This window comes from Melozone crissalis, unplaced genomic scaffold, assembly GCF_028551555.1.
Source record: "Melozone crissalis strain CALT ecotype California unplaced genomic scaffold, PUWL_Pcris_2 ptg000002l_1, whole genome shotgun sequence".
NCBI lineage: Eukaryota > Metazoa > Chordata > Aves > Passeriformes > Passerellidae > Melozone > Melozone crissalis.
In genome coordinates this window covers 21879212-21898481 of record NW_026535780.1, presented here as the reverse complement: position 1 = coordinate 21898481, position 19270 = coordinate 21879212, and the positions used below count along the sequence as shown (strand labels likewise).

The window sequence follows — 19270 nt, the reverse complement described above, 5'->3', positions numbered from 1 at the left end:
CCAGTTCTCTGTTTACCTCTTGGTATGAACCTCTCTAGATTTTTCTAGAGTACATCTACTAGCTAACCACGAATTAAGTTTTCCATGAGAACAATAGAGATAAAGAGGCAAAAATAGTTATAAAAATGAATTGTTATTTCAAGAATAAACCATGCTGTAGAGAAGTAGAGAGCTCTTGTAGCAGCATCCCATGACTGTTTCAATGTGTTCCTTCACTGTTCCTCCTGAGCAGTCTTTCTTTGAGCTTTCTGAATGAATCTAACATTGCTGATGCACCTCTCACAAAGGACATTACTTATCTCTTTTATCCAGCCTCTTTTTCTTCTTTTTAGAGGTAGCTGTTGTGTGCTGGGCTAGAGCCATGTCTCCCAGTCTCATCCATCCTAAGTTCAAAGCCATTCCTTCCTTTCTCTCCAGCACATGTCCCCACTGAGCTGCTAACCACAAAACCTGCCCTGACCACTGCTGCTGCGCATCCCCCACTGCTGCTGCTCATCCCCCACTGCTGCCCATCCTGAGGAGGCAGGACTACGAGCTGGCAGAGGCCAGATGCAAGAGCTGAACAAGAGAAAGTGTTTCCCAGAAAACAGGAAATCATTTCTAGGACTCACAGTTTTCTCCTTCCTCAGTGCAAGTCACTGTGAAAGACCATGGAGAGTGCTCCCGTACATGTGTGGGTTTTCTCCCTGTTTGCCTGCAGGCATCATGACCACTTAGCTCATGCTAAATACTATGTACTTGCAGTGACTTTCTTCTCAATTGTACTGCTGTTACTTTGCTTATAAGCTTCTAATACATTGAAGACTAAAGAAGCAGAATTTTATTGCTCTGTGATGCAATTTGCCTTGAGCACGTCCATACAGAGACTTGGTAGCCAAATGGGCAGTGAAACAGTAAGGTTGATCAGTGCCCAGTTTTCCTGACATTTCCACACACGACTGAATCAGAGCAGTTCAAGCAGTGCCCCTGGGTGGGAAATAAGGAGGGCATTGCATCTTTTCAACCATGTAAGAGCCTGCTGGATACATCTGAAATCTTACAGACAGTGAGTTTTGGTGGCTTGCAGGAGTGGACTGCTGGCTGTTTATATCATGGTATGGTGCAACAACAACACCCATGAGATATATTTAAACTTGTCCCAGGGCAGGTTTCTGCAGTAGCACTTGATATTCTAACAAATATATGTATATTTATAAAAATCTTTATATATCTCTTCTAGGTAGTGCATTTATTTCTGTCTTTTTCCTAAAGAAGACCATGAGGACTGCTGATATATTGGGTAAGTAAGCATTTGCTAATTTAGACGTGTGCTGCCATATGCTTAGCAAGCTGTAACTCTCACACAGCCCCCCACCTTCACACTCCCACTTTCCCAAGCAAGTGTTTCAAGGCAGATACTTTCAAAATTGGGAAAAAGTGATAAAAAGGAAGAGAATCTTCAATGCATGAGGAAAAGACTGTATTCCCAAATCCTCTGCTCTTATAACTGTAATTCATTCCTTATGTGCCCTTATTGCTCAAATTTATTTTCATTTTCTATTTTTGCCCCTGAGGCTGTCTTTAGTATTATCTTTATGAGTACAACACAGAATTAATAAAATCAGGGAAGTTATTGAGTTACTTATTCAAATATAAGATATTTTTTCCTACTGCATAGCTATTGCACAAAAATTCAAGCTCAATTTAAAGTGATAACTATCCTTTAGTTTTAGTTTTATCACTTCAAAAAACAAATAATCATATTGTCAAGTGTTCAGCTGGGAAATGTGGTCTTCGCTGTAAAAGCCTGACAACTTTTTGCCTGTGTCCAAGATTTTTTTGCCTATCAAGACTGCTCCCCTTGAATGCAGCAATAGTGAGAGAAAACCAGGTTTCAGGGTTTGGGCTTTACACCAAGCCACCTCAGCTGGGACAGTGCACCTGATGCAGGGCACCTGATATTTCTGTGGGCTCCTAAAATCTAGGCTTGATTGTCCAAACTGTAGTGAGGACAGCTGTTCTCATGAATGTGTTGGAAAGATCTGTTCAGTATCGTTCCAGGAATACTATATACGATTTATTTAGGTTTGGAATCCAAGTTTGCCAGCTCAGCTGCTAAATTCAAATCCCCCCTCCCTTCACTGATCATGTTTCCCTTATGGCCTTAAACACTGTGTGTTGCTTTAACTGGTATTCAGCTGATTTATTTTATTTCTGTGAGTTTGACTTTGCAAGATGGATTTAACAATGTTGCTACATTCCATAAGAATGAGCTGTACGATGGGAAATATGGTGATGGTTTTGCAAGCACATAAATATAACACAGTTCTGCTTTTCCAAGGGAGCTGTTTGAGATAGCAGTGCCAACAAAACCCTCCGGATGTGCTTTGTTTTGTATTCCTGAGCCCTGCATTCCTCACCGATTTATAGCTTTACCAAGAATTTTAAAGATTACTTGAAGAAAAATTGATTAGCTAATGTCTTCCTTAATCCAATACAGTTTATGATCTTGGGATCATCTCACTTCTATCTTGATACTTCAGCGAACATCTGTGTTTGTCACAGGCAGATGTCCACAAGGCAGAACTTGCAGATTTTTATTAAAAGCATAATAATGCAAGTTCAGCCTTGAAACGGGGCCCTGGCAGCCTAGTGGCTGAACAGTCTATTGCAAATCATCCTTTTATAAAACAGTTCATAGATCTGCAAATGCAACAGGGAGCAGCCAGAATGTTGGCCCTGTGACAGCTTCACTTGAGCACTGGAGTGGCACATGTGTGTTGCATCTGATGCTTCCAGGGCAGGTTGGTGGCTTGTGCACATCTCTGTGGCCACAGTGACTTTGGCACAGTCATGTTTATTTACACTGGTTAATCATCTAGCTGACTGCACTAGTAGGAAACTTGTCCTTTCAGTTTAGGCTAAGTTTGTGTGATGAACTTTGTGCCTGGGGGAAATACAAAGGATTAATCCTCCTTTGTGACACACTTGAAATTGCATTGTTGAGTTGGTACCCTAATTCACGTGGCTTTACTGACAGCTTTTTTTCACATTTCCAAAATTCTTTGAGCCTTTAGTAAAAATTAGACTAGATAAGACCACAAGTGCAAGGCAATCCAATTGACTAAGTATAGATCTGTTTAAATTGTTTCTAGTTTCTTCTAGAAACTATTTCCTAATCAGATGGAAGTCAAGTATAACTATGATCACCAAGCACTGTATTGCCAAAGTAACGTGTCCTTTTCTTTAAAGGAGGAACGCTGACAATAACAGGGATATACTTGTTGGTCACATTTGCTCCAAGTGTACCTCAAGAGCTCACAGCAAGACAAGTGCAGAATTACTTAGTGAGCTGGCCTTTTTTGGTATATTCAGTGAGTATCTGGTTCGTGCTACTCCCTTACTCAGGAAACTGGGGTTACTGGGCTTTTTATAGCATTATAAATTAGTGGTAGCAAAACTGCTCCTGAAGATAAATTGTGTGACTTTCAAAGGAGAGAAAGTCCCCCATCATCCTACTGAATCCAAACTGAAAATGTGCAGCAACAAAAGATAGTTTTTAACTTCATGTCAGGGGAAAGTCATAATTGTGCAGGATTAACAAGAGTGGAAAGATTTTGATATTTGGGGAACTTGAGGGAAAACCTAAATATTGGTACTGTTTAAATTTCCTATATATGCATTCATAGCACCTTGTCTGCCTGTACCTCTAAGTTTCAGGGCTTTTCTGGAATGTGGTGGAATTGTGATTTTAAAAATCAGGCTATGTTCTTGGTTCTACTTTTTGTCTTTCATATCTCTCTGTTTTATTCCCATGTTGTTAAGCCTGGCTGAAAGGAGCTCTGTATGGAGCTGAGATGTGAAGGGGTGCCCTACTTCACTGCCACTTAGGTTAATCTGAACTTGAGATAGAATTCAAATACAAAAATAACATTTTGATTAAAGTGTCTTTAAACAAACTTCAAACATCATATATCTTATTTGATGTATTTAATTAACATCTGGAACAAGACCAGAGTGAGTAGGATGAATTTCTGTCCCTCTTTTCCCCTGGAAAGCTGAAAATGTTTTCCTCTAGCCGAATGTAAAAATGCAATATTGGAGCCTCAGAAGCAGTTACTATTTCCCAGAAAAGGGACTCACTCAAGTTAGAGTCTTAGTGCCCAGGCTTTTCTTAGTAGGAATCTCAGTTAGAAAGCCACTGAGTAGGCAGTTTAAGGACCTTAATCTTTTAGCCAGCTTGCAGAATTTACATGCATCTAACTATCCATTAACTACCGATTAAGCACAAATCACATGCTACCATGAAACACATTAATCCTCTCTTTCAATTTGCTGTGCATTTTAAACTCTCTTTCAATTTTTTGTGCCCTTTAAAAGATCTTGGAAGATGCTGATTCAGCTCAGTGGAAAAAATTAATATTCATGCTGTATAACTCACAACATGTACTTTTAATCAGGCAGCAGAGAGGCTTTTGAAGGCAATACCCAAGGGTTTTGGGGTACTCAGTAAGAATAGCTTCAGCATCTACTAGAGCTTCAAGAAGTCCATGCAGTCAGCAGAGTAAGAGGAGGGAGTTCAAAATAGAGATATCAATGCTCTTTCTTTTCTACTGAATATCACCCACTACCATGCAGTTCCACTTATAGATGATAAAGTAGCCTGACATTTTAGAGACTGATTTTAAATTGTTGATTCACCCATTTATGTATAAATGGTGGAGAGAGAAAACTCCCTATCCACACTCAGTGACACCAGAAATTTCTGTGTGATATACCATTCACATTTTCTTGAAAACAACAGATTCCTGGAAAAGGGCTTTTCCCCACCTGAGGACTTTTTGAACTTAATTTCAGGACAAGTTTTCAAGAATACAATTGAATTTGTAGGAAGAATGTGCTGTATTCTTCTTAGGAGACATTGTGAGGAGGTTGTAGGTAACCTCTGAACTTTGTTTCTCTTTTATTTCTTTTCCCTATCTCAGCCAGCATCTAATTCTGCATGTATAGCATAGGTTGTAGGGAAGGACAGAGCAAATACACAGCAAATCTTGACTCAACAATATTTAAAACTTTATATGTTCCTTCTATTCTGTGCATTCATCTGTGTTGAGCTTCCTCTGACCAGGGAAAGGGGACAAGTCAAAGGCTCCACAAGAGACTGAGATACCAGTTTGATTACCCTGGTATGCTCCTGAAAGATCAAGCAAACCCTGCTGTAAACTTCCTCTTTGGACAGGGAACATGCTCTTCAAAACTGGTTATAAAATGCCTAGCACAGGTTGGCTGTTGAGATATCAAAAAGTGCAGCAGAAGCCGCAGAATTTCCTGTCTAAATATACAATGAGGAGACAGTACAGAAGTACAACACAGTCCAAGAATCTTTCTAAAAGTAGCTCCAAAGTGTGGTCTGCTGAGAAATACAAAGCTCCAATGGTTCAGAATGCTCTCTGTGGGTGGTAAACCATCCCCATGTGGCACTCCACTGCTATATTCTGCAGAATAGCCCCTATTCCCACAAGACAACTTTGAGTCACCTTCTGAGTCTCTGCAGTAGCATGATTATGTCTGAGCAAGAATGACTACTCTAGTTTGTTTTTTTCTCTTTTGCTTATGTGCACTTGGAATCTCTACAGAAGACGTAAATCATAGATGAAGCTCTTAGGTTTCCCTAAACAGAAGCATAGTAAGAATTGGGTTGTTAATATTTAATCTCTGCAAAGTCAGGTTCAAAACATTTCTGCTTTTCTTTTGAAGTGCCTAGAAGACCATCCTGTATATGCCAGAAAGCATTTGAGGCAGCCAATGTGGTATTTTGTTTTGGTGCCTTCTAGTAGAGCTTAGAAACATGGAAAACATGATTATTAAAAAATGTTGATGATATGTGGGCTTGAGGAGACCTCAGCAGAGATTAGCTGTAATAGCACAGATGATTGTAAGCCGGTAAAGTTCCTTCATTTCCTCTAAACAGAGTACGTGAAGCTGATATAATCTATGTCCTTCCCATTCCTGGACTTCATATTTATCACTACAGCATCACACTATCAGTGATGAAACTAAGGTCTGTTTTGGGTAGTTCTCAGAAAACAATTTTAAGCAGCAGCTGGGGCACCCCAGCTATGTGAGCCCCTGTTAGGAGCCATGGACTCTGCTTGCAGTGTAACTTAATTGTCACAGACTCTCCCTTGTCTTCTGATTAAAAATGACCTGTAGGTCAGTCACCAAGTGGCAGAGAATCACAGAAGAATAGTTAGGCTGCTGGGCAGCACTGAGAACTAATTGTTTGGATTTCCAGCTCAGTATGTGAGACTTGACAGAGCTAAGTAAACTTTAACAGCAGCCCTGAAAAGCAAACATCATTTATCTCCCTGGGTTTGGCCACAGGACTGCCATCTCTGGCCGAACACCATGGCTGCTCTTGGGGTTTCCCCTGGAGGGAGGGGAGGCCATGCACACCGACCTGTGCACCCCTTCCAGAGCTGCCATCAGGGACTCCAGTGTCCTTTTGATTGTTTTGCTTGGCTGTTTCCTTTCAGATGTGTCTTCTTGGTGGGTTGGTTTGCTTTTAAGCAGGAGGAGATGACAGTGGAGCTTTATTGTAGCTTTAGTAAGAGAAGAAATGATGAAATGATGAGGACCAAGAGAAGGGTGATGGACTGAGCCAGCTGTGATGACCTGGTTCAGCCAAAGCTGGTGCTGCCTGGCACTGCCTGCCACTACCTGCAACTACCAGGGGGTTGGACTGAGGTAATGAGAAACTGAGGATATAAAAAATGCTCAAAGTTTAACTTTTGCTATAACAGGAAAGATAAATGACAACAGTTGTTTGATAGCTCAGTCAACTGTCAATAGATTTTTCTTTTTAGCATAAGATATTTTATAAAGCCATTCTTTGCTTTGAACATATAGAGCAGCAAAAATGAATGTGACATCTCAAAGACTTTAAATGAAGCTTCATTACATAGTTTTACAGCTCTAACTTTCTTTTCTTTTATTTTCAGATTTTAGAAATTCTAATATTCTGCATTCTCCTCTATTTTTACAAAAGAAAGGCTGTGAAACACATCATGGTTTTGCTAATGATGGTAGCTCTACTGGGTAAGAACATATTATTCACTTTAATGTTCCTGTCTGTTACTTGATAATTCCTTGTCACTCCATCTCTCCAGACACTTTAGATTAGAGCCATTTCAAAGCAGTGTGCTTGAAGAAGAGTCATTGAAACATTTCACGTGATTTTTACTGCGGTCTCTTTCTGAAGGGAAAAGCTGATTTTTAAACATAGGTTTTATACTTATTGATGGGACTATTTCTTTTTACAGATACCCTCAAATTAATATGCTATGCGTAAGGATATTCTGAAACTTGTTTTAAATAAAACTTTAGGTTTTGATCCTGGGAAAGTGGACTATTCAAAACTTTGCTTTGGAGAGCAGGCTGTGAAAATCTGTTCTCTAAAAGCTGGAGACCTTCTAAATGCTCTGTAAACAAGTGCAGTGATATGGTGTGAATGTACTACAACTTCTAATTATCTATGACTACTTGCATATGCAACATTTCATATTTTACCACCTTTCCTGAAGAAGAACAAGAACTCAGTGGACCACTGAAGTTTGTTTTCTATCATTGTCACCACAATCAATAACCAGGGAAAATACAGGAGATAATTTTATTGGCATCTTTCAATAAAATTAAACTTGAATCTATTTTGAGACATGTCAGGAGTTCATCTCTAAAGCTCCTATGCTTGTAGGGTTATATCACAAATTTTCACCATCCCATGTGACAAATTCTCCTGTCCTTGTCTTGTCATTTCTCCATGAAACCCTAATGGGACACAAGTCTTTGGTTGAAGTGAAAGGTGCCATCGAAGTCAAAGGTTATTTTTTCTCTGATTTCAGCGGGTGCAAAGACTTGCAGTCTGCAAAGACTTACATTTCTAATGGAGATGACCATGAGGGTTTTTGATAAAATAGAATTTCACTAAAGTTTGCCAGGTACAAAGTTTGGATTTAACTGAATGTGAAAACCCTCACAGATTTATTAACTCCCTCCCTTCAGGGTAAAAAACCCTGAGTGGTTTCTTTCTCAGCTAAAAACTCAGACTTTGAGAACAACTTTTTGGGGACAGTCTTCCTATGTCGGTTTCCCAGCCCTAGGAGTATTAGGATCTGTAGCTCTGCACAAGCATTGCAGGATTTCCATGTTCCCTGTGTGAGGCAGAGATGGAAGAGCCCCCAGAGCCTTAGGTCTAACTGCTGTTGGTTTGGAGGAGGGAAGTGTGAATGTGGCTATCCCCAGCTCCTGGCACAGGTGAGTGTGGCTGTCCCCAGCTCCCAGCAGAGGTAACTGTGGCTATCCCCAGCTCCTGGCACAGATTAACTATCCCCAGCTCCCAGCACAGGTGAGTGTGGCTGTCCCCAGCTCCTGGCACAGGTGAGTGTGGCTATTCCCAGCTCCCAGCACAGATTAACTATCCCCAGCTCCCAGCACAGGTGAGTGTGGCTGTCCCCAGCTCCTGGCACAGGTGAGTGTGGCTATTCCCAGCTCCCAGCACAGGTGAGTGTGGCTATTCCCAGCTCCCAGCACAGATCAGTGTGGCTGTCCCCAGCTCCTAGCACAGGTGAGTGTGGCTATTCCCAGCTCCCAGCACAGATTAACTATCCCCAGCTCCTAGCACAGATCAGTGTGGCTATTCCCAGCTCCTAGCACAGATCAGTGTGGCTGTCCCCAGCTCCTGGCACAGGTGAGTGTGGCTATTCCCAGCTCCTAGCACAGAGCCTTGGAGCTTTGGCAAAGCTCTCCTGGAGCTTCTTGGCAAAGCTGCTCTGCAGCTTCCAGCACAGCCATGAGAAGTGTGGAGCACTGTGCACTCCTGAGCAAAGGTCCAGCCAGTCCTGGACCGGGTCCAGCTCCTCCTCCTGCATAACTGGAAGCCTGAAGGTTTCCAGATGTGTTCCTGCACCTCACTGCTGCAGTTGTGGGCTGGCCCACCGTGATGCTGCCCCGAGCAAGCCCTGGGGGAGTGGCTCTGGCCAGCCCTGCTGCCTGTGCCCCGCGTCCTGCCAGCCCCGGTGGCAAAGGGACACGAGGGACACGAGGGACACGTGGAGTGGCAGCAGGGCTGCAAACCCGTGCCCTGGCAGGCACTGACTGCAGCCTGCTGCTCTGCCTGAAACCAACCAAAAATACATTTTCAGCTAAGGGCTGCTGAGGTTTTTGTGAGCTTATGCAACCTGAGGAAAAATGTGTCATTGTTTCTGCTCTGTTAAAAAAGACACAAACAAGCAAATCCTGGTTCACGGGACCTTCTGAAATACTGACATTTCCCTTGAGCATGAAACTCAGAACTGCATCTGACTGGTTCCTGCAGCTGTCCTGGAGCCTGGCAGTCCCCACAAATCTACACTTGGAGCACTCTGGTTGGTCTCTGACCTTTCTGCTGAGTGAAGTGATGGAGGAGCTGGAAAATTGTCCATTACTTTGCCTGTGTGTGACACAGGCACTGCCCTTGCAAGGCCCTGCCTGCTGCAGGGGTGAGTGCTCATGGAAGGTGATATAGTCCTGGTGGAGTGTTCATACTCCATGATGTAAATTAAATGTGGAAAGGTTTCTTTACAGAGAGGGCAGCCTTGTGTTTCACTGCATATGCAAGCTACTCTCACCACCAAGAAAATACAGAGGTGATCACAAAATCTGATGAAGTTTTGGTTAGTACAACTCTGCAGATTCTTTTGGCGAGAATCATCTTACCTCATGTATACACTCAGTTATCATAAATTTGGGGAAAACATTTCAGACTATAGTGGGATTTCAGAGGTCTCTGCTCTAACAGCTGGAAAGTGACATCATTTGTCACACTAGCTTTGAGGGGAGCTCATTCTGACAGAGAAAACAACTCCTGGGTTTGAAACTTGTTTTGGAGTTACTTTACTGAAAAAGATAATTTCACTTCTCAAAGAATAGAAACCAACCAACCAAACCTCCTGGTGCTTTCATTTCTGTCTTGTTAAAATTTTAAGGTGTGGAAACTGGCCTTCCATCAGAAAGAAAAAAATTTGCAATCTTTACCCTTAGCATGACAATTCAAAACACTAATTTTTACCTGTAAGTGTTCTTTTAAAATAATAACTTCCCCATGTTAGAGTGCAAATCTCAGTTTTATGTTGATGTCTTGTTGGGGCTTGAGTGTATTTTTGACTTTGTATCACAGCATTTGCACCACTGCAGGCCAGTGTTTGACCTCTGCTCAGTTTTACAGCTGTGTTTGTTAAAGCACTTCACCTGTTTCCATTACAGAGAAAGAAGTGAAGTGCTGGGGGGAAAGGTTGTCATGAAAACAGTGAATTTCGTGATCATTAACAGGATCATCATAGGATGTATGCAACTCTTAAACTCCCTCTGAACTTTTGGACTTTCTATAAGAAAAATGCTTGCAATCAAACCCTCAAACCTGCATTCATTCTTCTTCCCCCTCCTTTTTTCCCAACCTTTGGCCTGAACCTTTTGCACAGCACAGGTCTCCTTGCCAATCCCAATGTTACAGGAGGATGAATCAGACTGAAATCCAACACTCCTGAGCTCTGCACCAGGGTGGAACTGGATCTCAGCTGGGGGATGCTGCTTCTGACAATTAATTACCTCTCTTCAAAGGTCATCTCTGCAGCCTGACTCTTGAATTTTTCAGGGTTTTTTTAATTTGTTACATTTCATTTGCAGTAATCACAGACTTCTTGGGTTAGTTTCCACAAACCAAGAGCTCCAAAAGGACATCTAAAGTAACTCTTAGCTAAACTCTCAGCCCCTTTTCTGAAAGATTTCTCTTGCAAAACCTCTCTGAACTGGTGACATGTATAAAACCCATTGCTTGCTGTCTGAAATTTGTTTGTGGTGATACAATGGTAGTGATTAAATGGATTGACAATACACTACTGAAATACTCTTTCTGTGGGATAAATCCAGTAAATGGTCTCAAGAGCCTGGCTCTTGAGATGAAGTGCAGACCCCTGTGTTGTTTGTCTGCTCTTCATATATATAATGCAAGGGGAGATTTAGGTGCTTTGGGATGTGATCCCAGAAGTCAGCTTTGTCCAGCTCCTGTTTCAGAAGAGAAATCCTGAGGATGATGAGTTATTTGAGGCTACCAGTGACACATGCAGGCTGCTATAAAGAGGCATCCTAACTGCTTTGAACAGATAGCCAGACCTCTCAGATGTCTCCTGAATGCTGTAATATGGGCTCCAAATTAGCTACATAAAGTGTGTGGAGCTAAATAAAGTATTTGTGGAAGATGTGGAGGCTGTTGTACCACCTTCAGCTGGGAGTTCAGTCTGCTAAAAAGGCTTAAAGGCAAAACACAAAGTGTACTTGGATCTAAGGCCACTGAGCTTAGACAGTAGCTTAGCAAGCATTTATCAAATCATACACTTGTGTTAGGTGCCCAAGTCCTTCCTCAGTCTTATCTTAAGTGATCAGCCCTGTGGCTCTGGCCTGGATCCTTGTCCTCCCTCAGTGATGCACTGAAGTGCTAGTCTGAGTCCTGCCCTGCTAATCTCTTCCCTTCCCTTCCAGCATCCATGACTGTCATTGCTGTTAAGGCTGTGTCCAGCATGATAGCACTTTCTGTGAAGGGGAAAATGCAGCTAACTTACTCCATTTTCTATATCATGAGTATTTTAATGGCAACGTCTTGTGCTTTCCAAGTCAAGTAAGTGAGATTCCGCTTACCTACTAACCTTCATACATGTTTTATCTGACAGTTTTATTTGGTACTGATAATGATTCCAGATACAAGTTGCAAATTAAGGCAACAAATTTTGGCAGAGCCCTGGCAGATGCAAAAATTGCCTCCAGCTGGTTGTATTGTTTATTTAAACTTTATTTCTTAGTTTGTAATTGATTGTTATGGACACCACCTCCTCTCATTATCACCTTCAGCTAGGTCTTCCCAAACTTACTTGTCTAGTCTTGGCACAGGTCTTAACACACTAAATGAAATTTATGCCTATGTAGTCGTTTGGGGGTTACTTTTAGAAATCTTTATTGCTGAATAATCAAATGACAGTGATTATCCTCATTATCCATGTCTGTTCCCCAGCTTTATGACCCTAGTCAGACTGGAGAAGGGAGTGAACCCCAACTTTCTCCCTGCCTGTGGTAAATCTGCATGTTGCACTTTGCTATCCTGCCTGGCTATACCTTTCAAGTTTCCCCTGCAGGCCTGTGCTCTGTGGAGTGATTGGTTTGTGCTGCCTGGGCAGATTGCTGGGGGTGGCAGCACGGTAAAATATGTCTTGCAGCTGAACAGAGGCTGTTCCCTTTCTGCCTGTCCCTCTGCTTCTGGTGCTGATAGCAGCCTTCAGTAATCTCATCTAGACTGCTCCAGTGTGAGCCTGAGTAGTTCCTTGCATGATTATTTTCTGGTGGAAAAGCCAGCCCAGCTTTTTCATGGCAGAACATACCATTCCCATGTGGAATCAGAAAGTCCATGCATTATTATGCACTGACTCTCCATGGCTGACTCAGGAACTCCCTGGTAACAGATTATAAAGTGATTTACATCCGGCTTGTCTTCGCTGGGAGAACAGCTCAGGGCATTTACAATAGGAAATAAGAGCTTGGTAAATAAGAAGCTGCTGAATTAACCTCACCATCTTGTCGTTTTTTTCTTTCCCTCTTTTGCTGGCCAAAATTAAAGCAGAAGTGAATGTGCCCATTTCATTCCGTGGGCTCAGCATCCCTTTCTCTCTACTCCTTTAGATTCATTTTCTAACAGGGACAGTGCTGTCAGTCTAAATTTTTCATTTTATTTGTTTGCTCTCTTATTTTATATGACTGTCATTCATTAGCTGAGAACAGCCTGTGCTGCAACAATCTCCTGGATCCAACACGGGGCCTTGCTATCACTGATTTAGTCCCTGTGACCAAGTTTGTTGCAAATGGGAAAAAATAATGAGGTGTTTTCAATGACTTCAAAATCCTGACTATCCTGTGGATATGTAGGATTTCTTTATTTTTAAAGCACCATGGAGACTGTTCAACAGTTGCTAAAATAACCACGCAATTATTTTAATGGCTAAAACAGATCCAAGCTTGGATTTTTACTGTGTGCGTATATTGCACCAGAGAAATGTTCAAGTGTGGTTCTTTTTACAGGCTTGAATATAGTCTGCAGACTCCTGATTTTTCTCTCTGAAATGACCATTCACATAACAGAATATCTACAGGTGCATCCACGATGTCAGCTCATGATTCATCACTCTGTGGGTGAATGGTGATAGCTGTGGTCTCTGTACAAGTGGGTTAATGCCTTTTTGCAGATTGTGCAGGCTGCTCCCTGGCCAGTGTCTCAGTCCTGCAGGTCTGTGTGCAATGCATGCTCCTGAAGTCCTGCACACTCTTGCTCATGTTTCTGGTGAGAGGTCATGTTGCCTTTTGGAACAGCAGGACAGAGAGTTTCCAACCCAAGGGGCTTGAAGCCACCTTCCTGGACTTTCCCTGCAGGACGGGGTTTCTGGATGTGGTTGCATGGATAAACATACAAATAGGTGTTTCTGTCAAGCTGGAGTGAGCAGTAGCAGCAGTGTGGACTTCAGCAAAGTGAAACAGTTCCTACAGGAACTCACATGTTCATGTCCATGATGGCAATGTACCCTTACACAACCTGTTTGAATTAGAGCAACTTGTCCCTGGCTGCTGGCAGGCAGCACTGCTTCCAAGAACCAATGCAGATCATAAGCAATAATACCCCAGCATTCCTCCCTTATCTGTGGTAGAAAAAATTTTTCCAGCAATGCTTCAAAAATATGTCCATTGAAAACCTGTGGCCAGAAGAATCCGTGCCAACCTTCTTGCTTTTGCCTATTCATTTGTACTCTCCAGAGTCAAAACCAGAAAGTAAATTCAGTATGTGTATGCTGTCCAGGGCTACTTGCTGTTGTGGTAAGAAATGGTCACAGTTATTGTTAAACTGACAGGAAGTGGGCTAACCTGACTTAAAGTGCAAGATATCTCCTGTAGGCATGAGATACAATAATGCTTATCTTTCAGGTTCTTGAATCAAGCAATGCATCTGTATGAAGCAACAGCAGTTGTCCCCATTAATTTTGTGTTCTTCACCACCAGTGCCATCATTTCAGGTTTGTTTCTGACCTTCTTCCTCTACAGAAAGATTTTTTAAACATCAGGTTTTCAAGAACAGGAACCCTGTGAATAGAAACCCAAACCTGTCATATTTGTCTTCATAGAAATAATTTTTTCCTAAGCCATAGGTGTTTAAATTCTGAAAAATAAATAAGTTCACAACTTCTGAAACAAGATAAATGGTAGGGTGTTAGAGCTAGATCATCTTTAAGGTTCATCCCAAATAATTCTATAATTCTATAAAAATAATCAAAATCTAACCTTTCCAAAATAGATTATGTGTGATTCACTGTACCTTGCTGGCTTACTAGAAGTACCTGCATTTATCCTAGCCTCATACTGACATCCAGTAAATGCATTTACCATGTGCACACCAGTCTCTCCCTATACGAACTGGTAGAGTAATTTTAACAGCCTGGCAAACTACTCAAATGACAACCAGCTGTGCTTCATAGTAGTTAGCATATATTCCATTTCAGAAGGTGGAATTCTGGGTTAAGTGAAGGAAATAAAATGACTACAAAAACTTTTTAAGCATTTAACATTTTATTCTGGGTGAGAACTTTGAACTCAGCATTGTTAAAGAGGGACTGCAAATCTTGGAAATGGTGTGCAGCGCAAGAACATGAGCTGGGAGGACGACTAAGATGCTGTATCAGCAATGAGCCAAAATGATCATGTTGTTAGAACATTTATGACTCATTTTAACACACGCTGGGGGCTTTCCTGTCATTGCTGTGCAGGAGTTTCTCATGCAGAGCTGCCATTAATGAGAAGGGGAGTTAGCTTCACGCACAGATTGCCTCAACACCTGTGTTAGAAGAGACCTACACTTTGTGACCGAGAAGAAACTTGTGCCAAAAGGGGGTTGTGTTCCTGTGACCATATGGGGAATTTGGCCTGGTGCCTCCTTATAAGATCAAGTACCTATTCAGGAATGGCTTAATAGCTTTGAGAGTGGATACACATGCATTTGCACCAGGTTAGTTAAACCACTGTAGGGCTTAGAAAAGCAACCTCTGCTGAATCTTGCTGGGGTGCTTGTAGAAGGTACTGGTGTCATGATTTCCCCATCCCTAGTTACAGCCTTTGAAGACACAGTCACACTTCAGCTGCACTGGGTCCCACTGGCATTTCTAAGCAAAGCTGTGCTCATCAGTGGTTTAAAGCTAATATACTTGGCTGTTAATAGGGGCAGCTGAGATCCAGATACACATCTGGTTCTGTCACCTCCACTACAGAGGTGCTAATTCCTGGAAGAGGGGCGACCAGAAAGAGCTAGCAATCCCTTCAGCCAGAAAGATTTGGCAAACTTGGCTGCTGGAGCCCTTCACTTGGAGTAAACCTCAGGGACACAGTTAGTTATTGAAAATCTGTTCCCAATTGGAGTTAAGATGTCCACATGCTCTGCTGGAGGAGCTTAACGAAGTCCATGAAGAACCTCTCAGCTGTGTTGGTATGTCGCTGCTTGTGAGTAAGACCTCGAGTTTGACCTGCACCGAAATTGTTGCTGACAATGCAAAAGATACATGCATCTGTGCAATTACTAACCCAGCACGTGTTCCAGCCTGATTGACTAAATCTTCTCCAGCCCTATGCAGTATCTTGAGAAAGCCTAGATTATGGAATATAGGACATAAAGTGAACACATCACAATGTGTATTAATACGTTATTTGGGATTTTTTTTTTGCTCTGTTTAAGCATGACACTTCTTCTGACCCTCCCAGCTGTAATTCATATCACTTGGAATCCAGTCAAGATCTGCAATTCTTGTTTCTGTCACATTCCAGGGGTCATATTTTATCGGGAATTCCAAAGTGCAGCTTTACCGAGCGTGTTCATGTTTCTGTTCGGGTGAGTGTATCAGCCTAAAATCTGCACTAAGGTTTGTACTGAAATGGCACTGCCTTGTGCAATCTCTTCTTTTCTCAGTAAGGAGAAACCGCCTTGTTATTAAAGTATTATGGAATAGCCATTATAGTGGGATAAAAAAAACATTAAAGGAAAGATTGATGTCTGTGCTTTGGGAGTTTGGAGGCCTGGCGTTGAATCCAAATATGTAAAAATGTGAGACACTTGTGAACTACTAATCTCATGATGGAATGAAAAACCAGCATCATCTGTTCCTTCAGCAGGAAGGAGAAGTCACTGCTCTCCACCAAATATCAAATTATAGGGGGTGCTTTCACAGCTGTGAGACATCTCCTCCCATGTTAGCTTCCCCTGGTGTGTCTGGCTGGTTTTTCCTGCCCCTAGGCATGGGCAATTATATGAGCTGCTTGCCTACAAGGCAGTACTATAGTAACTCTCCCCCATCTGCCTGTGTCAGGAAAAACACAGTGTGCCTGCAGAAAAATTCAGAGCATGCTAAATATGTTTTTGAAGAATGGCCTAGGTGTTGTGAGAGCAGAAACACGGGTATCAGCACCACAACAACTTTTGGGAGAGGTGACAGTAATAATAATGGGCACAAAATGTTTAAAAGATCTCCTAGAACTGCTGGAGGTGTCTTGCACACAGTGCTGTCAAATAAATGGGGCTGATAGCTACAGACATCTTCATCTTCTGCAGCTGGGCTGGAGTAGGTGCACACGGCCACTATCTTGTCTGCTGGAAAGGACACAAAACATGGAGATGAGCAACCATGTATTTGGCAGCTAGGAGTTAGGGGTTGTGTGTCCAACACACAGCAGATAGAAGATGTGTCCAGCCATAGCAGTTTTTCACTGTTCCTGGCGTACAGCCTGCCCCTGAGACACGCAATCAAACAAGAAAAACAACAGAGATGTCGACTGTCCGCAGCCAGACTGAGTTGTTAATGAAATTGCACATGCTAGAATGCTAGCTTGGATGCTCGGGGAAGATTTGCTCAGGGATTCAAATGTTGAGGTCTCACACCCACAGGCATCTGATTAGGTATATATTGCTGGAAGTGTAATTTTGGCTCTGGAGTCTTTGGAACTGATAATAAAGCTTCAGGAGGCAAAACTAGACTGAAAGAAGCCCAAAATAAATTTACAGAGCTGCCAGGAAGAAGTGTTTCTTTATAAACTCAGCAACTTGGGTTTGGAAGTCCTTGAAAAAGAAACATGGAAAGAAATTCTCATCTCAGATACAGTGAACTGTTTCTAATGATACTGTGCCACTGTTATTTTGCAGGTGTCTCCTGTCTTTCCTTGGTGTGATTATAATTGCAAGAAATAAAAAAGAGGAGCATTTACAAATCCCTTTTATTGACTGTGGACATATTCCTGGTAAGTAGGGCTTTTTTTCTGTCTCTGTTTAAATGAGGTATCAGATAATGGGATGACCTAGGAGAATTGAGTCACAAATATGCTCTAGTCATATTTAATAAATATACTGTTCACTTGATTTCTATTCCTGTTCCTAACAGATTTTTCAAAGAATTTTTCAGGGTTTTTCCAAGCTATTGTTGCAACTAGTCAAATGAAAACAATGATTACTGGAGCAAAGAATGTTTAAATGATGGATTGGTGGGGAATGTTTTATTAAAATTCTTCACAAAGTTGTTGTTTTTTCCTTCTCTCACCACATTTCCTTAGGAGAAAATCTGACAGGCAAAATACAACCAGATTCTCATTGTTCATGCTATGGCACACTGAATAAGGAAGATGACTTGGTGAAAAGGCAAAGCTGAAAGAAGAAAGCACTTTACATGCCAGTTAACAGGAGGAACACCACTGGAACAAGAATCAGTAGCACCTTTTTATTGAACATATTCAAGTATACATTGAACTCCTGTATGTTGATGAGACATAGTATTATTTAATCCTAATTAATTTATCCCATGATTGTATCAAATGTATCCTAAAGATAAAGGAAGCCTTAACAAAAACCAAATCACCATTAATGAAATGGAATATTCTTCTAGTATCAATGCCTCTTGAGGACATTTTTAGAGTATTAATTGCTTTTAAACGCAATGAGCACAGAACAGGATTATAAAAATTCCCCTTTGGAACTCCTCAGATCTGTGTAAATGTTTAAAGATAAATGTGAGAAATTAGAATTTTTGTAAGTGATTTCAAAGTATTCTGCTATATATATAATCCCTTTTAAATCCTTTCATTCCTCTTCAGGAGTCAAAACTGTAAGTATATATGAAGTATAAACAAATAGAGTTGTGTCTACTAAAAAGCAAAAATAATTTTGTATTGGGTGTGGAACAATCCTGATTATCTCCTACCATCAGATAAATTCTCTTATCCTCCAAGGAAATGAGTACTTGTGTGAGCAGTGGGAAGATAATGTTTGCCATGACCACAGGCACATGGGCACAGGGACACATTTGAGGTGCCCAGCCCAGGCAGGATTAGGGTACTGTACTTGACATTTTACATCCTCCCAGAGGAGTCCTGTGCACTGGGCTGTACTGGGGTGGGCTCTAGGATCTCTTAGCACAGTCTGGCCTGAGTTTTAGCTTTTGTTTTCAGCAAAAGAAGGTTTTAGCGAAGAAAATGCATGGTTCTTCAGAGGAAGTGGGGTAGCCAGGGTTCCTCTCTTGGTATGTCTTGGTAAAATACCTCTAAAAAAGTAGGGCAACTCCTGTTAACACTGGTAATTCTGCATGAGGAAAGGCTGTAAAAAACAGGACCACAGTTGCGGTAATTGTGCAATTTTCCCTTAATTAAACGGTTGTGTCTCCACACTGATTTGAAGAGCCAACAGTGATGGCAACAATGACAGTACAGGCTTTGTGTTCAGATTTGGGACATCTTGGTGTCTCTTTGTCCCAGTACCCCATCAAAAAAGCTTTTTCAAAGAATTCCTCATGGGTGCACTTATCCCTGTGTGGTACCATTGATCCACCTCAGCCAGCACAGGGGTTTTGGTCACATCCCCTGCATAAACAAATGAAAGTGCTCTTGAAAAATGTTCATGTCTTGTTTTGGGATTGAATTAAGCTGCAGTCATGTGCAGGGGCACTAATGGGTAGGGGCCATAGACTGTGTGTACTTTGTTTCAGGTCTAGTTTTTTTCCCCAAGTAATTGTTTATTTAATTTTCAGCTGAAGACCAGTAACACTGTTTCATTCCAAATGCTGCAAAGCACACACAGAGCTGCAGTATTTTGTCTGCGGCAATGTCCCAGGAATTATGGCATTTGGGGACTTGGGAAGCTGTTTTT

The 19270-nt window shown here is 41.7% G+C and overlaps 1 protein-coding gene across 1 annotated transcript in view; it reads left to right on the top strand.

The window, feature by feature from the left end:
* Window positions 1-18260, top strand: part of NIPAL2 (NIPA like domain containing 2) — a 48326-nt gene extending 30066 nt beyond the window's left edge. Inside the window, 8 exon segments of the mRNA XM_054287989.1 lie at window positions 1220-1279; window positions 3232-3353; window positions 6981-7077; window positions 11551-11686; window positions 14029-14117; window positions 15913-15976; window positions 17282-17376; window positions 17686-18260. Of these exon segments, the coding sequence (XP_054143964.1) occupies window positions 1220-1279; window positions 3232-3353; window positions 6981-7077; window positions 11551-11686; window positions 14029-14117; window positions 15913-15976; window positions 17282-17376; window positions 17686-17780 (758 nt within the window). The 3' untranslated portion in view covers window positions 17781-18260.
* The last annotated feature ends 1010 nt before the right edge of the window (window positions 18261-19270 follow it).